The 18,184-nt window shown below is 38.8% G+C and overlaps 4 protein-coding genes across 4 annotated transcripts in view; all 4 read right to left on the bottom strand.

The window, feature by feature from the left end:
- Positions 1-654: 654 nt before the first annotated feature.
- On the bottom strand, positions 655-1,933 carry LOC145494337 (uncharacterized). The gene is made up of 2 exons (XM_081473779.1): positions 1,895-1,933; positions 655-1,323 (listed from the first exon to the last, which is right to left on the bottom strand). The coding sequence occupies exons 1-2, from the start codon at positions 1,931-1,933 to the stop codon at positions 685-687; spliced, it is 678 nt and encodes a 225-aa protein (XP_081329905.1). The 3' UTR covers positions 655-684.
- Positions 1,934-2,878: 945 nt separating this feature from the next.
- On the bottom strand, positions 2,879-5,447 carry LOC145494336 (uncharacterized). The gene is made up of 3 exons (XM_081473778.1): positions 5,444-5,447; positions 4,447-4,518; positions 2,879-4,068 (listed from the first exon to the last, which is right to left on the bottom strand). The coding sequence occupies exons 1-3, from the start codon at positions 5,445-5,447 to the stop codon at positions 3,080-3,082; spliced, it is 1,065 nt and encodes a 354-aa protein (XP_081329904.1). The 3' UTR covers positions 2,879-3,079.
- Positions 5,448-9,350: 3,903 nt separating this feature from the next.
- On the bottom strand, positions 9,351-11,153 carry LOC145495780 (uncharacterized). The gene has a single exon (XM_081475369.1). The coding sequence runs from the start codon at positions 10,532-10,534 to the stop codon at positions 9,593-9,595; it is 942 nt and encodes a 313-aa protein (XP_081331495.1). The 5' UTR covers positions 10,535-11,153; the 3' UTR covers positions 9,351-9,592.
- A 6,960-nt stretch (positions 11,154-18,113) lies between these two features.
- Positions 18,114-18,184, bottom strand: part of LOC145495156 (uncharacterized) — a 19,664-nt gene continuing 19,593 nt past the window's right edge. Inside the window, exon 3 of the mRNA XM_081474735.1 lies at positions 18,114-18,184. This exon is cut by the window's right edge and continues 2,249 nt beyond it. The gene's annotated coding sequence lies outside the window, so the exon portion shown is untranslated.

Raw genomic sequence — 18,184 nt, 5'->3', positions numbered from 1 at the left:
TTACGTCAGAAACTTTGAGTGATCTACAACTCAACCTCGTTCCCAGGGGGAAAGGCCTTGGGAACGAGGTTGATCTAAATTTAACTGGAGAGGGGATAACTTGGTTATAAACCGTATATGGTGGATTAATTCTCTCACTGTTCTTCCTGTGTTGAGGTCGAGTATTTGGAATTCCCTTGTCCTAAGTGGAAGGCTCATTTTCTGGAGGGAACTACCACAAACCACCCAACCCGGACCCTATTATACAGGTCAATGTAAGCAAGGTACCATTAAAGCTCTATTGAGATCTCCCCCATTCCCCGTCTTTAATAAGCCTCCCACCTATGCAAGTAGAATTTTGTTATAGCTTCTCTCAGTCTATTAATCTCCTGTTTGCCTACCCCTATACTTAATCAGGGTAAGTATAACTCGGACCTCTTCAATGAGGTGCCACTTGGGTACAAGCGAAACAGTTGGGTACTTTAACAAACCACGACGGAAATGAAAACGTCATTAAACAAATGCTTTACTGAGAAGGACAATGGCCTTGCACGTGCGTTATAAATCTGGGTACATTTCTCAGCCGTCTTCTGCAGGCAACTAACAACTACTCAAAGGAACATATACTGCGCATGCTCTGCCGCAATGTAGCGGGCAATGATATCAGTATTGCCAGGCTACCTAGCTAAAGAAAAAAGAATTGTGTCAAGCATCACGGGCACAGTTCGTGAGTTCTTTGACTTTCTCTATGAGAAAAAACTTAAACATAACCAAGTTTAACTTGTTATCGAGATCTTCTGTTCCATGAAGTTTAAAAGGATGAATATAAAAGAACTTATCTTTGGTGAAGTAAAGATGCCAGAAAAATCTGCTATCAGTTCCTCGAGAGCCTAGCTGATGATAACAAATGTAAAGGCCAGGAAGGCGACCGATGTTCTCGTTTCGTTCACCTAACCGATTTATAGTCGGTACGGCAATTTCCAGGAAAACCTTTCGCCTGTAAAACATGTTTGAAAGAATGGAGAATGTTGTGGCATGCTTTTGGGGAATGTACAGAAAGTCCGATCGACCTCGGAAGCATCTCAAAGTTCCCTTACTGTTCTTTAAAAGAGCATTCAAAAGCTGGACTCCGTTGACATTTTCCTTCTCCAAAGTCATGTTGGCCACATCTTCGCAAGCTCTTTCGCAGTTCTTCAAACCGTAAGTTGAATTCCACCACTGCCATTTTAGGCCTCCGGTTTCCTTAACGCTCTGCGAATACAAGTGGCTGGATTCCTTGGATTCCCAGATCTTTTTCCCATCAAAATCCGAAAACTTCCAAAACTTTAATATGACGTCATCATACTACAGCTACTACATCCATATACTACAGTTACTACATCCATATACTACAGCTACTACATCCATATACTGCAGCGACTACATCCATATACTGCAGCTACTACATCCATATACTACAGCTACTACATCCATATACTGCAGCGACTACATCCATATACTGCAGCTACTACATCCATATACTGCAGCTACTACATCCATATACTACAGCTACTACATCCATATACTGCAGCTACTACATCCATATACTGCAGCTACTACATCCATATACTACAGCGACTACATCCATATACTGCAGCTACTACATCCATATACTACAGCTACTACATCCATATCTACAGCTACTACATCCATATACTACAGCTACTACATCCATATACTACACCTACTACATCCATATACTGCAGCTACTACATCCATATACTGCAGCTACTACATCCATATACTGCAGTTACTACATCCATATACTACAGCTACTACATCCATATACTGCAGCTACTACATCCATATACTACAGCTACTACATCCATATACTACAGCTACTACATCCATATCTACAGCTGCTACATCCATATACCACAGCTACTAAATCCATATCTACAGCTACTACATCCATATACTACAGCTACTACATCCATATACTGCGGCGACTTCATCCATATACTACAGCTACTACATCCATATACTACAGCTACTACATCCATATACTACAGCTACTACATCCATATACTGCAGCGACTTCATCCATATACTACAGCTACTACATCCATATACTGCAGCTACTACATCCATATACTACAGCTACTACATCCATATACTGCAGCGACTTCATCCATATACTACAGCTACTACATCCATATACTACAGCTACTACATCCATATACTACAGCTACTACATCCATATACTGCAGCTACTACATCCATATACTACAGCTACTACATCCATATACTACAGCTACTACATCCATATCTACAGCTGCTACATCCATATACCACAGCTACTAAATCCATATCTACAGCTACTACATCCATATACTACAGCTACTACATCCATATACTGCGGCGACTTCATCCATATACTACAGCTACTACATCCATATACTACAGCTACTACATCCATATACTACAGCTACTACATCCATATACTGCAGCGACTTCATCCATATACTACAGCTACTACATCCATATACTGCAGCTACTACATCCATATACTACAGCTACTACATCCATATACTGCAGCGACTTCATCCATATACTACAGCTACTACATCCATATACTACAGCTACTACATCCATATACTACAGCTACTACATCCATATACCACAGCTACTAAATCCATATCTACAGCTACTACATCCATATACTACAGCTACTACATCCATATACTGCAGCGACTTCATCCATATACTACAGCTACTACATCCATGCACTACAGCTACTACATCCATATACGACAGCTACTACATCCATATACTATTCTATAGCTGCTGCACTTACTACAGTTTCTACAATAATTACGGATACTACAGCAACCACATGCATATACTAAAGCTACTCCACGAATTACAACTACTGCACATACTATAGGAAGCTACTCTAACTCTTACAGCTTTACACATACAACCGCTACCACGGATATAAGACATATAACCGTGTACTTCGGTAAAATCTGTGTCCCATACGTAAGGAATATATGCTGCTATACCGCAATGAAACAGCAATGTCAGTGCTGCCAGACTATCTAAAGACAACACTATTGCATTAAGCATCACGATTACAGTTCATGAGTTCTTTCACTTGCTCTATCAAAAAGAGCTTAAACATAACCACGTTTAATTTGTTGTCGAGTTCATCCTTTCCATGAAGTTTAAAAGGATGAATAAACAAGTACATATCGTTCGTAAAGTAAAGATGCCAGAAAAATCTGCTATCAGTTCCTCCAGGGTCTTCTCGATGATAACGAATATAACGACCAAGGAGGCGACCGATGTTGTCGTTTCGTTCCACTAGCCGATTTATAGTCGGTACGGCAATTTCCAGGAAAACTTTTTGCCTGTAAAACATATTTGAAAGAATTGAAAATGCTGTGGCATGCTTTTGGGGAATGTACAGAACGTCCGATCGACCTCCAAAGCATCGCAGTGTTCCATTGCTGTTCTTTAAAAGAGTATTCAAAAGTTGGACTCCGTTGACATTTTCCTTCTCCAAATTCGTGTTGGCCACATCTTCACAAGCTCTTCTACAGTTCTGCAAACCGTAATTTGAATTCCACCATTTCCACTTTAAGCGCGCGGTTTCCGTAACCCTCTGTGACAAGACTGACTGGCTGGATTCCCAGATCCTTTCCCGGTCAAAATCCAGGAAACTCCAGAACTTTAATATCACGTCATCATTGCTGTAGAAATACCCCTTATATCCCGGATGCTGCCTTATTGCTCTACCCAGGCACTCGTACCCCAGGTAACCGCGAGTGATTTCCACCGTGAGAATGTCTGGGGGTGCTGCATTGTCGGGCGGACCGCAGAATAACAGGTTAGGGAAGGCAGGTTTATACAGAGCAACCAGATGAGGTATACTGTCGTACAATGGATAATTGTAGACAATAACAAGCAAGATGTCTTTGAAGGCGTCTTTTAAGCAAGGCTTGGAATCTTCCTTGTTGATCTGAGAGCTTCCATTTGATAGATTTGTGTTTATGATGCGGTATCCAGGAGTTTTTTGCGCACCAAAATTACGTGTGGAAGTAAAATCTTTAAAAATAGAAAGAAAGCAACGTAGTTTGTATACAGTTAGAAGGTAGCACAGAGGCAAAAGGCAACTTCTCTATTCGCCTCGTGTCTTAATCTTCCTCCAATGTTGTGTATTCCTGTGTCTTAGAAAACTGTAATATATTTTGCACATACGTGAAAACTGAATTTGTTAAACTGATCGATCGTGACATAACACATCGCTCATTTGCCAGTTAACAGTATTTCCACTAACTGTACTTTTCAATTTGAGATATATTAGTATGGCAATCAGAATCGAGTAATTTTTTCATGTATATTATTCACACCGAAATTGGAGTCAATCGATGGTTATATATTATAATATAAATAACTTTAACAAGACAATGATTGTATAATTACCTGAATAAATTATCCAAATAACCACGGCCACCGTGGATGCAAAATCAGCTGATAACGGCTTGGAACTTTTCTCTAAAGATACAAGAACGCTGCATTACTTTTTTTACTCGCGACCTCTGATAATTAATTCTTCTTACTTATTTCTATAGACTAGTTAGAACAATAGTTTTGAGGATTTGGTAAAAGAAAATATATTCTAGAATGTCTTTAGCTCTGTGGCACTTGGCTGGTACGAGTCTTGTGGACGTTCTGATACAAGATGAACGGCATGTGAACTAAGCTGTAGCCCTGAACGGAACGAATCATAATAAATAAAGACTATAGATAATTCGAAAACGGTAAATACATCTATTGGCTTCTTTGTGAGGCAGAATGTTTTAGTCATTTAAGAGTCAAAAAGTCCCGCCACCATATACTTCACCGAGTTTGCTGAAATTTGCCATACAGCCTTTTATTAGAGTCCTAATTACGAAATGGATGTTAAAAAAAAGTTTCAATTCTATTTACTTTGGAAAATATCGAGAAGGCCCATTTGGGGTGACTAAAATGGGTATCGAAGGGGTACTTCTGACTTGAATACTAAGCTTACCATCACAGTTTCTCGATGCTTCTTTTTACAGGTAAAAAGATCTATTCCTCTATTTTGTATTTATATAATCCCTCTATTTTGTATTTATATAATCCCTCTATTTTGTATTTATATAAACAAACCCGGAAAACGCAACGGTTTAGATGGTTAACGGACAAAATATTCGAAGGTAATTTTTGTCGCTTCGAATAGTCACAAATTTAAGGCTGGTTCCCATATGATCGCAGACGATCGCGGATCGCGGATCGCAGATCACAAAAAGTTCTGCGATCGTCTGCGATCATATGGAAACACACTTCTGCGATCGTCTGCGATCGTCTGCGATCAATTGCGATCGTGCGATCATATGGAAACCAAAGTTCTGCAATCTGCGATCGAATCGTATCCCATAATATTTTGAATTCCGACCCATGATTCGACGCTTCTTAGCAACAAGGCAACCTTATTTGTTGTAAACATGGCTGGCGTTGAACAGGGTAACGTTAGTAACGAGAAATTCATGGAGGAAGTTGCGCGATATGAGTGCGTTTACCACCGTAACAGTAACGATTTCAAAGACAAAAACAATAAGGCTAACTGCTGGGAACTTATCGGCCGCTGAGGCGGAGATCAAATTCCGCAATATAAGAACTGCGTATGGTCGTTATCTGAAGCAATTGAAAACGCTACGTTCTGGATCGGGGTGAGATGCAGTGCCAAGGGAATTTTAAAATAGGTTGACTAAAAGAAGAAATAAATTTCCTTGCAGTAAAATTTCCTCCTCGACGTCTGCCATATTCTTTGCCGCGATTTTCCTTCCAGCACAACGCACGTTTAATTGACACTGTCCGAAATGTATGCAACAGTCGGCTCTGCGATAGTTTGCGATCGTTTGCGATCGTCCCCGATTATATGGACACAACTCTCTTTGTGATCGTCTGCGATCTGCGATTTGCGATCCACGATCGTCTGCGATCGTCTGCGATCATATGGAAACCAGCCTTTATTCAACAATTAGATTAGTCTCTCTCAGTTGCAGTTCTTTCGCGTGATAATTGATTCTGTCATCTCCAATGTTACTTCGATTAAGAAGTAACTATTTAGACAGCTTGTTTATTGATGATAATCTTCCATTAATAAAAATATGGGGAGGTGTCACAGAATAGATAAAAATATTATAATTTCAGTGTAGTATTTTAGCCATTTCTGCGGACAAAGAAAACGATTCAGTTGTCGAGATTTACGTGCGATTTTAATCATAGTAAAATAATAATCAATAGCAAATTCGATTTATATCAGTTCAAATATTGTAAAAATATTCCGTAGCTTCCCACGATGCATATGTAATGACTAAAATGTGTATTAAAACATAAAAATATAAAATATAAAAATATGAGATGCATTCTTTTTCATGAGGATATATTTTTTAAGAATATCGAGGTTGAAATTTGCGGAATTTTAAGATTTTAAACCCCCAAGGCTGAGCTTTTGAAAAGAATATCATTTTGTGTGTTGAGAATTTGAAAAGTCAACTGAATACAATTAAATGTGTTTTAACTAAACCGTACGAAATTCATCCTTTCTCTAAAAGGCAAAACTAGCCAATAAAACAGCGTTAGCTGTATGTTCGATTCGATGCTAATAATATTTCTGCAAGACGTTATGTGTCATATCAAGTATTATAACCTACAGTCTGGCTCCAAAAGTACTTCAACGCCATCAAAGCCATGTGTTATGATAGGACAGATAATCTAGCGTTGTGCCGGCGCAGTCCACTTTGTATTTGTATCTAAGAATATTCACAAGAGTAATTTTAGCCTAAAATAGGCAGAAATAAGAATTTCAGGCTGGGCTGGAAAAACAATATTCTTATAAAAACCAGTGTATAAGACAATCCAGACACTTGCTGGCGTTGAATAATATTCGAATTCACTTTCTGATTTTAAGGTCCACCTTTGATTCAGAGGAAGCTACCCTCTGTTTACAGGGTTCTGGAAATCGCCCAGTACATACTTTCAATCTCTCTTTCCACGCGGTTTTCCATACGAAAAACGTAAATTACGCGATCGATTAAAAATACAAGTAAAGTCAAGCTTAATTGCTTAAAATTTTTAAATTTATCTCTCCCTAGAAGGCATATTAAGATCACCTACCATTTTGTGTGTATCCAATCTGGATATGGACGACGGATGTCGAAGTGATGCAAAGGATGACCGATTGACAAACTAATGTGAGCTTTCAGCACGTGATTCACTCATTTTTATGCATGTTATACACGCGCCTGTACATGTGCGTGCGCTAAAATAATGTTATTGACGTGGAAATCTTGCGCAGCAGGGATGCGCAATGCAATACACCATAATGATCTTAGTTGAACGTAGAAACACAAAAATACAAGAATGAATTAAAAGCGAATTCCACGCACGCTGATACCACAGAAGAATTCTTTTCAAATTGGAAAAATCACCTGAAAATAGTCATAAACTTAACTAATGTGCAGTGACAAATAGTCGACACATATGTAGTGGATGCCATTGCAGGATTTCTCGTAGTTTTTCAAACTAAAGCTAAGGGATGATTAACCAATCAAAGCGCTCTCAGTACATTATCATAATTTCTATAGACTTATATGGTTAACTTATTGTTGCTCTCAGCCACTGCAGGCCAATGTTTTCGTAAGAAAATTGACCGTGCCAAGAATTTGCAGCCACAGTGGAAAATTACTAATAAGCGTTTCAAACAGGGCAATGACGTTAGTACAACCACAAAATTCGAAGCGGTGCTTTTTATGTCATATAAGTGATACGAAGGGTAAAAGAGTTGATTAACAGAGGCGCTTTGTGTGAACGTTTCGTGCAGGGTGAAAATCCGTGTAGACCCGCGTGGGCTGTCTACGTCAACAAAATCCACGTCAGATGATTGGCTATTTTTAGATCCTCCTGTTACGTCAGAAACCTTGAGTGATCTAGAACTCAACCTCGTTCCCAGGGGGAAAGGCCTTGGGAACGAGGTTGATCTAAATTTAACTGGAGAGGGAATAACTTGGTTATAAATCGTATATGGTGGATTAATTCTCTCACCGTTCTTCCTGTGTTGAGGTCGAATATTTGGAATTCCCTTGTCCCATGTGGAAGGCTCATTTTCTGGAGGGAGCTACCACAAACCACCCAACCCGAACCCTATTATACAGGTCAATGTAGGTAAGGTACCATTAAAGCTCTATTGAGATCTCCCCCATTCCCCGTCTTTAATAAAGTGCCTATGAAGTAAAAAATAATTGCTGCTTATTTGAAAGGCTTCTCAAAGTAAAGAAGAATGGCGTTTCCCTTTTTGGAATATCTTTTTTCGTTTTAGAGATATTTACGTTTTTGCATTATGCAAATGAGGAAAGCGATGACGTAATAGGTGGTTCCACTTGAACAGTAAAACACTGAATCAAGAAAATCTCTAGAAATATTGGGGCAGTGTTCTTCAAACTTGGCACCACAAATGTGCATCACAAAAGAAACAGAATGACGCTCTCTGTGTTGTTGCCATGGCAACACTTTTGGCTCCAGTCTCTTTCTGTAAAAAACCAAATATGCCAATTTGCAACCCTTCGAAAAGGGACAGAGGGTCTTGCTCGGAACACACATGATTCCCATATTGTCTTAACTTTCCCCATTATATTGTTGGGAGTGGATGATCCTTGTTTAAGGTAAACTTTGATAATGTTAGTTTTAATTAAAACAGAACCAGCGGCATAGCTGTTGTCATGGCGACGGTACGACGGTGTCATTTTGTTTCTTCTGTGATGTAAATTTCTGGTGCCAAGTTTAAAGAGCACCGCTTTAATATTTCTAGAGATATTCTTGATTGAGTGTTGAACTGTTTTAGTGGAATCACCTATGAAATCATCACTTATAATACAAAAACGTGAATATCTCTAAAACGAATAAAGATATTCCAAAAAGAAAAACGCCATTCTTCTTTACTTTGAAAAGCCTTTCAAATCAGCGGCAATTATTTTTTACTTAATCCCCTGTCTGCCTACCCCTCAGGGAAACAAAAGTTGTTTTAATTTAACAAGCGTATCGCTTTGACCGTCTCATTGTCTGCTGCCGGTGTCATTTTCCAGGAAAAAAAGAAACATTTATCATCCCTCTCATTGCATGCGTTGGCTGAGCCCGCAGTACGAGCGGCATTCAAAACCGACCTGTCCGACCGAAACCCTAGTCTTTTCTTTCCAGTTGTTTTGGCCTCTTCTATAACTCTTAACTCGAGAATTCTGGGTTTTTATACTTAATCACCGTAAGTATAACTCGAACCTCTTCAATGAGGTGCCACTTGGGTACAAGCGAAACAGTTGGGTACTTTAACAAACCACGACGGAAATGAAAACGTCATTAAACAAATGCTTCATTGAGAAGTGACAATGGCCTTGCACGTGCGTTATAAATCTGGGTGCATTTCTCAGCCGTCTGCTGCAAACAAGTAACAACTACTCAAAGGAACATATACTGCGCATGCTCTGCCGCAATGTAACGGGCAATTATATCAGTATTGCCAGGCTACCTAGCTAAAGACAAAAGTATTCTGTCAACCATCACGGGCACAGTTCGTGAGTTCTTTGACTTTCTCTTTGAGAAAAAACTTAAACATAACCAAGTTTAACTTGTTATCGAGATCTTCTGTTCCATGAAGTTTAAAAGGATGAATATAAAAGAACTTATCTTTGGTGAAGTAAAGATGCCAGAAAAATCTGCTATCAGTTCCTCGAGAGCCTAGCCGATGATAACGAATGTAAAGGCCAGGAAGGCGACCGATGTTCTCGTTTCGTTCCACTAACCGATTTATAGTTGGTACGGCAATTTCCAGGAAAACCTTTTGCCTGTAAAACATGTTTGAAAGAATGGAGAATGTTGTGGCATGCTTTTGGGGAATGTACAGAACGTCCGATCGACCTCGAAAGCATTTCAAAGTCCCCTTGCTGTTCTTTAAAAGAGTATTCAAAAGCTGGACTCCGTTGACATTTTCTTTCTCCAAAGTCATGTTGGCCACATCTTCGCAAGCTCTTTTGCAGTTCTTCAAACCATAAGTTGAATTCCACCACTGCCATTTTAGGCCTGCGGTTTGCTTAACCCTCTGCGAATACAAGTGGCTGGATTCCCTGGATTCCCAGATCTTTTCCAGGTCAAAATCCGGGAAACTCCAAAATTTTAATATGACGTCATCATTGTTGTAGAAGTAGCCCTTATATCCCGGATGCTGCCTTATTGCTCGACCCAGGCACTCGTATCCCAGGTAACCGCGAGTGATTTCCACCGTGAGAATGTCTGGAGGTGCTGCATTGTGGGGCGGACCGCAGAATAACAGGTTAGGGAAGGCAGGTTTATACAGAGCAACCAGATGAGGTATACTGTCGTACAATGGATAATTGTAGACAATAACAAGCAAGATGTCTTTGAAGGCGTCTTTTAAACAGGGCCTGGAATCTTCCTTGTTGAGCTGAGAGCTTCCAATTGGAAGATTTGTGTTCATAAAGCGGTATCCAGGAGTTTTTTCCACACCAAAATTAAGTGTAGCAGTCAAATCTTAAAAAAGACAGAGAAGGCAACGTAGTTTGTATACAGAAAGACATCAAAACTCAAATTAAATAGCCCTAACAACAAAAAGGCTAGGATTATGTAAATTAAACAACTCTCTCTTGCATTTGGATGACGGCTATGTAACTTTATTTAGAGAAAATCATTCTTCCATTAGTGAAAAATATTCTGGACTAAAAGATGAAAGGCTGAAATGGGAATTAGTTAAAATGGAGCTGAGAGGTCTTACAATCCCTTATGCAAAAAGATAAAAAGGCAAAAAAATTCGTAGAAAAAAGAGAGATCTCCAAAAGAGACTGAGCTATCTAGACCAACTCATTTCCAGTGCTAGCGGTGTGGATAGCTCTCGGGCAAATTACCTAGAGGTTGACATAACCAATTGAAGCAGGAACTTTGCCTCATCTATGAAAACAGGGGAAAGGGTTTAATTGTTCGTTCTAAAACAAGATGGATTGAGCAGGGTGAAAAACCGACTAAATATTTCTTCAACCTAGAGAAACGAAATTACAATAAAACAGTAAAGGAGTTGAAGCATCTGGAGGGTAAGTCAGTGACGAAAGAAGAAGAAATACTAGAGAAAACTGAAATATTATATAGAGAGCTCTACGCTTCTATACTTCTATAGTTCTATACTTTTATAGTTTTATAATTCTATACTTCTATCTTAAGGAGTGTGAAGATATTTATGCACATTTATTAGAGGTAAATCACGAGGCGAGGATAGATCCAGTTATAGCGTAATCTTCTCCTTGTTTTTATCTTCCAATTAATATTCTTGCATGGCTGATGAATTTACAGCCAATCTTAATGAACGTAAACTCTTGACAATTTTTTTCCTTTTTTTGTGTGTATAACTAGTAGCGATGATAACAGGAGTGTGAATAGTAATGTTTTAGGTGACATTCGTGGATTAAAACGATATCGTTGGACCTAAGTTCTGAGTACTGTTGATGTCTCTGAGGATGATTCCCTGTAGGAGATCCGGTACTGATCCCCGCAACCAGAGAGTTTCCCCGGGTTTTTACAGAAGTGCTTTCCCAGGCCAAAAACCTATTATCACTGTGACAGTAGTGTGGATGGAAAACATTTGACGCATTTTTATAGTGAAACCTCCGTTTTCATACTCTATCGGCCTAAAGTGTGCGGGGCCTTAATCCTCCAGCAGTGTTCTGCATTCTTATGTATTTTGGCTTATTTTTACGTCCTTCGTTACAAAATTATGATATATTTTCGGATTCCTTCAACTTAATAGTAGTTTCGCACATCAGGAAAAATAAATATCTTTTGATGAAAATTTTTTCACCAACTTTAGTTTTCGTTTTGAAGTATTTACCTATTGGCACAGAAGTTGAAGTCAATAAATGGTTTAATGTTAAAACATATAACTTGAATAAGACAAGGATTGTATGATTACCTGAATAAATTATCCAAATAACCACGGTCACCGTGAGTGCAAAAAACAGCTGATAACGGCTTGGAACTTTTATCTAAAGATACAAAAACGCTGCATTACTCTGTTTACTTACGAGCTCTGATAAATAATTCCTCTTACCTATTTCTATAGATTACTTACCATAATAGTTTTGAGAATTTGGTCAGAGAAAATATATTCTAGAATGTCTTTAGCTCTTTGGCACTTGGCTGGTACGAGTCTCGTGGACTTCTGATATAAGATGAAGGGCATCTGAACTAAGCCGTAGCGCTAAACGGAACGAATCATCATAAGTTAAATAAAGACTACAGATAATTCGAAAACGGTAAATACATCTATTGGCTACTTTGTGACGCAGAATGTTTTAGTCATTTAAGAGTCAAAAAGTCCCACATACAGCTTTTTATTAGAGTCTCCAAGTATATTAGAGTATTCAACGTTGATCGCCAGGAGGCCAGATCGATTGACTGAAATTTATTTCCTTCAAACTAAAGCTACTCATTTTTAGACGATGATGGCAACTGTGAATGAAGACAGCAACGAGAAAACAAAGGTACCAGATGAATTTTATTTTTCGCAGTGTTTCGCTCGTTTGTTTTACTGCCGAACTCGATGAGTAAATTGATTCACAATCGATGTTCATGAAAGCTTATTGTTGTTGAAGCGACCTTTGGGGAAATTAGCTGATCACTCCAACACTCTTTGTTTGGTTGCTTCTCTTTTTATTCCCACTATTGATGACTTCGGTACAATACTCACAACGTTCTCCTACTTGTTGCTCTTGACTGGTTACAGCAATTACCACAACTACAAGGAGCTAACTCGTCACGTTCCTTTTAAAGGGACAACCACGTCATCCATCAAATCAATGTCAATCTGTCAATTAGGCTAACGTAATGCCATGCGCAGTTCAAATAAGGTTCTACTGCGACTGCGCACCAAGCTACTTAGCATATTTTCCTTCGAGGTTATCGAGGTTGACTAAAACGTTTTCTAACTTGATTTTAACCGACTATTCTTAAGTGGTTGACCTAAATAAGGTAACGTGAGCAATATAAAAGTTACAATCTTCGTTCTTACCGATTAAAAGTTTAGGATAACACTAAGTTAAAAGATAAAAGTTGTTGTTAAATATTTCATACAACATAAGTGTTACAAGAAATAGGTTTGCAAACTCCCAACTTCGTGGGCGGGATTTCCAGTTAAAACTATCCATCTCATTAACTGGACGTGCTGTTGGTACAAACATCCTCTAATGAGGTGCCGCTGCCATTGTTAGGAATCTTTTCTTTATTTGGGTAGAAGTGTGAATTAGGAATAAATTAATTTAAACATCGTTATCAAACTCCTTGAAAAGATCAGTAAAAAGGGCAAGGTTTGACTGAAAAATTGGACAGGAGACTGAAGATAAGTTAAGGAGTCTAACGCGACTAATTCCAAAAAGAGGGCTTCCAAAGTCCAGACTTCAATTTTTACTTCATTTTCTCGATCGACACCCGCGAGTAAACAAACGTGTTGCTGGACAACGCAGCTAAACCGAAAACATGCAGTGCAGCAACGGTGCTCGCAGAACATAAATGTACCAAGGCATCCTACCAAGAATCGGCTACAAATTATTGAAGTAGACACTACATTTTCAAAATAGTTAGATTACATGGCACCATAGTTAATAGAGGGGAATGGTTATGAAACCCGACAAAGTTCTTTGTTGTATGTTTTTGTTCACTTTTTTGGTATTGACAGTGCACAAAACACAATAGTTGTGTACTCCGTATTGAGGAGCTAACCAATAGAAACGTGTTGGTTACGTAATCCATGCATAGTGTATAAGGGCAAAACAAAAGATTGTGCACTGTTTTGGACCTTCCAACATAAATCTGGGCGTCTTTGTTTGCTCCTTTGACGTTTGACGGGCTTCATAACCAGTCCTCTCTATTAACTATGATGGCACCATTTCCAGTTTAACAACGGTCAAGTAATTTACACATATTTCACTGAAGAACTAGTTCCTAGGAAATGCAGCACCTGCGTACACATCAACAACGATAAGAAAGGCAACACTTTTTAAACACCTAAAATATTCCAATATTATATTTCGAATGACCCAACACCTATTTCTCAAAACATTACCATTAACTTTTTACCCGTTATCACAACGAATAAATATGGTTGGGAATTTATATCTTGCTTGCATTTTTATTGTTTTACATTGTTAAAACTACGGCTGCACACGTGTATTGCGTCTGTGTTTTATGTGTTAGTCTGTTATTTTGTAGTCCTTGCATTGATATTCACTTCTGAAAATTATACTTAAACAATTATTCGCCTCAGGCTCAGTGAACATTGGTGAATATTCACCTCGACTTCGTCTCGGTGAATATTCACCAATGTTCACTGAGCTTGAGGCGAATAACTGTTAAATATGCCGAGCTTTTCGACCAATCACAATGTCCAATTTTTATATTCACCTCTGGAAATTATATTTAAATTTAAATATTGTAGAAATATTCCACGGCCTCTCACAATGCATATTTTACGACTAAAATGTGTATTAAAATATAAAACGGTTTTAAAAGATAAAAATACATTCTTTTTATTAGAATATATTTTTTAAGAATATCGAGGCTGAAATTTGCGAAATTTTCAGAAGATTTTAAAACCGAGGCTGAGATTTTGAAAAGACTATCATTTTGTGTGTTGAAACTGCAGCATTACCTGTATGTTCGATTCGATTCTAATCTGCAAGACGTTAATTTGTGTGTGTCATATCAGGTTTTATTCTCTGCAGTCTGGCTCCACAATTTCTTCAGTCATGATAGGACAACTAAACTAGCGTTGTGTCGGCATAGTCAACTTTGTATTCCTATAATCTAAGAATATTCGCACTCATATTTTTAGCGTAAAATAGGCAGAAATAGCTATAAGAATATTCAGCCTGGACCGAAAAAACATCCTTACAAAGAAAAAAACAGTGTATAAGACACTCATTTAGTGAATTTAGCTTCAATCTGACGAGACATACTTTCAATCTCTCTTTCCACGCGGTTCTAGCTTCATACAAAATACAAATTACTCCATCGTTTGAAAATACAGGTAACGTGAAGCTTAACTGCTTACAAGTTGTTAAATTTATCTTCTCTAGAAGGCTTATTAAGATCACCTACCATTTTTGTGTACTCGGTGTGGATATTGGCGACGGATGTTAAAGTGATGCAAAGGATGACTGATTGACAAACTAACGTGAAATGAACATGCCATATTTTCAGCACGTGATTCTCTCATGTTCTCGTGTTGTACACGCATCCGTACACGCGCTAATTGTCGCGCTAATGCTACTGACGTGGAAATCTTGCGCAGTAAGGATGCGCAATGCAATTCAATGGAATAATCTTAGTTGAACATGTCCACATACGAGCCAAGTGGCCCATCCAGCCGGCGCTTTTCTCCGGTTTCAGTAGCATGAAGCGACTAGGAGTATTTCTACTCCCCCCTGGAAGGGATGCTAGTGAACATCGGAGGGTTACCCCCAGCATTAAATTCGCCGGTACCCATTTATACACTTGGGTGGAGAGAGGCACTGTGAGTCTTGCCCAAGAACACAACACAATGTCCCCGGCCAGGCTCGAACCCGGTCCGCTCGATCCGGAAGCGAGCGCACTAACCATGAGGCCACCGCGTCTCACCGTGTTGAACATAGGAACCCAAAAAGATAATTATGACGTGACCACGGAAAATTAGCCATATTCTAAACAAGCAAGGGACTGGGTACGAATATTAAGAATCGATTGAGCCTGATATCTTGAAGAGCATTTGAAAGTTGGTAAGTTTATCAAATGTTGTTGTTTTTGGTTTTACCTTCTCGGAATCCAGCGAAACACAACTTCACCAAGGAGTTTTTGCCATGGCAGATCAGTTAAAAAAGATTTTTTCATTCCTTTAATATTAGACCCTCAGTGGAATCATCGTTAAGTTAACCATATCGGACTTACTTATTATTTTGACATGGGTACTCTTTACCAATCATGGTAAGTATTCATTAAATCGCGTAACGAACGTTGTGTAGATCAATCAGTAATGTCCATATAGCACTCCCTCACGACAAACATGTATATCAGTTTTTTTTTGTTTGTTTGTTAGTTTTTTTAATCTCAGGGCCTCTTCATATGAGCCCGGCTGGCTCTCGCCTCGCCACTCTTTCCTTCGTAAAATTTTCGATGTGTTCATATGAGAAGACGGGCTGGCCCGGTTACCGAGATCTCGGATTGTCCCATATGAACACTGCAGGTGCCACTCCAGGTGACCGGGACGAAACTTTTTAGACAAAATAGCCTCGCTTTCGCAACAAAGCGGTCAAATTGGCATAATTTTTGTCTTGAATGTATTTCCATTTTAGGAGTATGCGAATTAGTTTTATTAGTAAAGTTACAAGAGTCCACAAAGCTACGACAGTCGCGAACGATGCAAGTTTATGTTCAACCATTTTGGTTGTTTTTTCTTGGATTTCGTCTCGGTCGACCGGGCTGAAATTTCCCATACGAACAGACCACAAAATTGATCCCAGTAACCGAGCCAGCCCGATTACGGGGCTCATCTGAAGAGGCCCTCAGACTTGCAATGTAACTGATATTTCTACCGTGTTTAAATAAATTGAAGTACATGTACGTAGGTAAGACGGTGGTTTGATGATTAGTGCGCCAGGTTGAAACCTTGGCCTGGGAGACTGAGTTGTATTCTTGAGAAAGACACTTAAAGGAAATGTTGAGGCAAGCTGACAAGATGCTTGTGGGGAGAGGGGAAGGGGTAATCTGCGACGGTCTAGAGGAACAAGATAAAACCTTGATCGCTTCTTCGAATTTTTTTTAGTAGTGAGGCTCCGTTAAGGGGTATCCCGTATCCCGCGTCCCGTGAATTCCAATACCAAAAGATTAACGACTCGATATCCTGTTTGATCTGATACAAATATCCCATATTCCATTAGTTTTCCCCTGAATATCCTGTATCTTGTTAATTCTTTACCTAGTCAATCAATCAGTCAGTCAATCAATCAGTCAGTCAGTCAATCAGTCAGTCAATTAGTCAGTCAGTCAATCAATCAGTCAGTCAATCAATCAATCAGTCAGTCAATCAATCAATCAGTCAATCAATCAGTCAGTCAATTAGTCAGTCAGTCAATCAATCAGTCAGTCAATCAATCAGTCAGTCAGTCAGTCAATTAGTCAGTCAGTCAATCACTCAGTCAGTCAGTCAATCAATCAGTCAGTCAATCAATCAGTCAGTCAATTAGTCAGTCAGTCAATCAATCAGTCAGTCAATCAATCAGTCAGTCAATCAATCAGTCAGTCAGTCAATCAGTCAGTCAGTCAATTAGTCAGTCAGTCAGTCAATTAGTCAGTCAATCAGTCAATCAGTCAGTCAATCAATCAGTCAGTCAGTCAATTAGTCAGTCAGTCAATCACTCAGTCAGTCAGTCAATCAATCAGTCAGTCAATCAATCAGTCAGTCAGTCAATTAGTCAGTCAGTCAGTCAATTAGTCAGTCAGTCAGTCAATCAGTCAGTCAGTCAACTAGTCAGTCAGTCAATAAGTCACTCACTTAGTGAGTCAGTAAATCAATCAGTCAATTAGGCAACTAATTAGTCAGTCAATCAGTTAGTCAATCACCAGCTAATCAGTCAGTCAGTCAGTCCGCATGCATTGACTTTGCTTTGCTAACTCTGACTTAACTTTGAGTTCTATGATCTGCTCTCTTAGAGGAACTGATTTACTTTCATTGTGTAAGCCTGCTTCCTCTTCTTATGGTCGTCACTCTTTTTAAGTATTTTCCTTGCAAAACTTGGAACTCTCTACCTGAGAACGGAACCTATTTTAACTGATTTTAAACGCCTCGCAAAAACAGTCTCCTTTCAGGTACAATTGCTGATTACTACACTAATTGTTTATTTTAGGTATATTATAACCAAACATAATTGTTAGTAGTAGTACATTTTGTTTTTACATTTGCAATGTTTATTTTCCTCGAAGATATTAGCTTTTTAGCTACTTGTAAATTCGGATTAAAATAAAGTTGTGCATGTAATCCCTTACACATGGTTAGTTGTAGATACAGCATCTGTATAGCAGTTCAGGTATGCTACAATATAGCAAAGACGTAGCT

Source organism: Orbicella franksi, chromosome 8 (genome assembly GCF_964199315.1).
Source record: "Orbicella franksi chromosome 8, jaOrbFran1.1, whole genome shotgun sequence".
NCBI classification, from domain to species: domain Eukaryota; kingdom Metazoa; phylum Cnidaria; class Anthozoa; order Scleractinia; family Merulinidae; genus Orbicella; species Orbicella franksi.
This window is presented reverse-complemented; position numbering and strand designations above follow the sequence as displayed.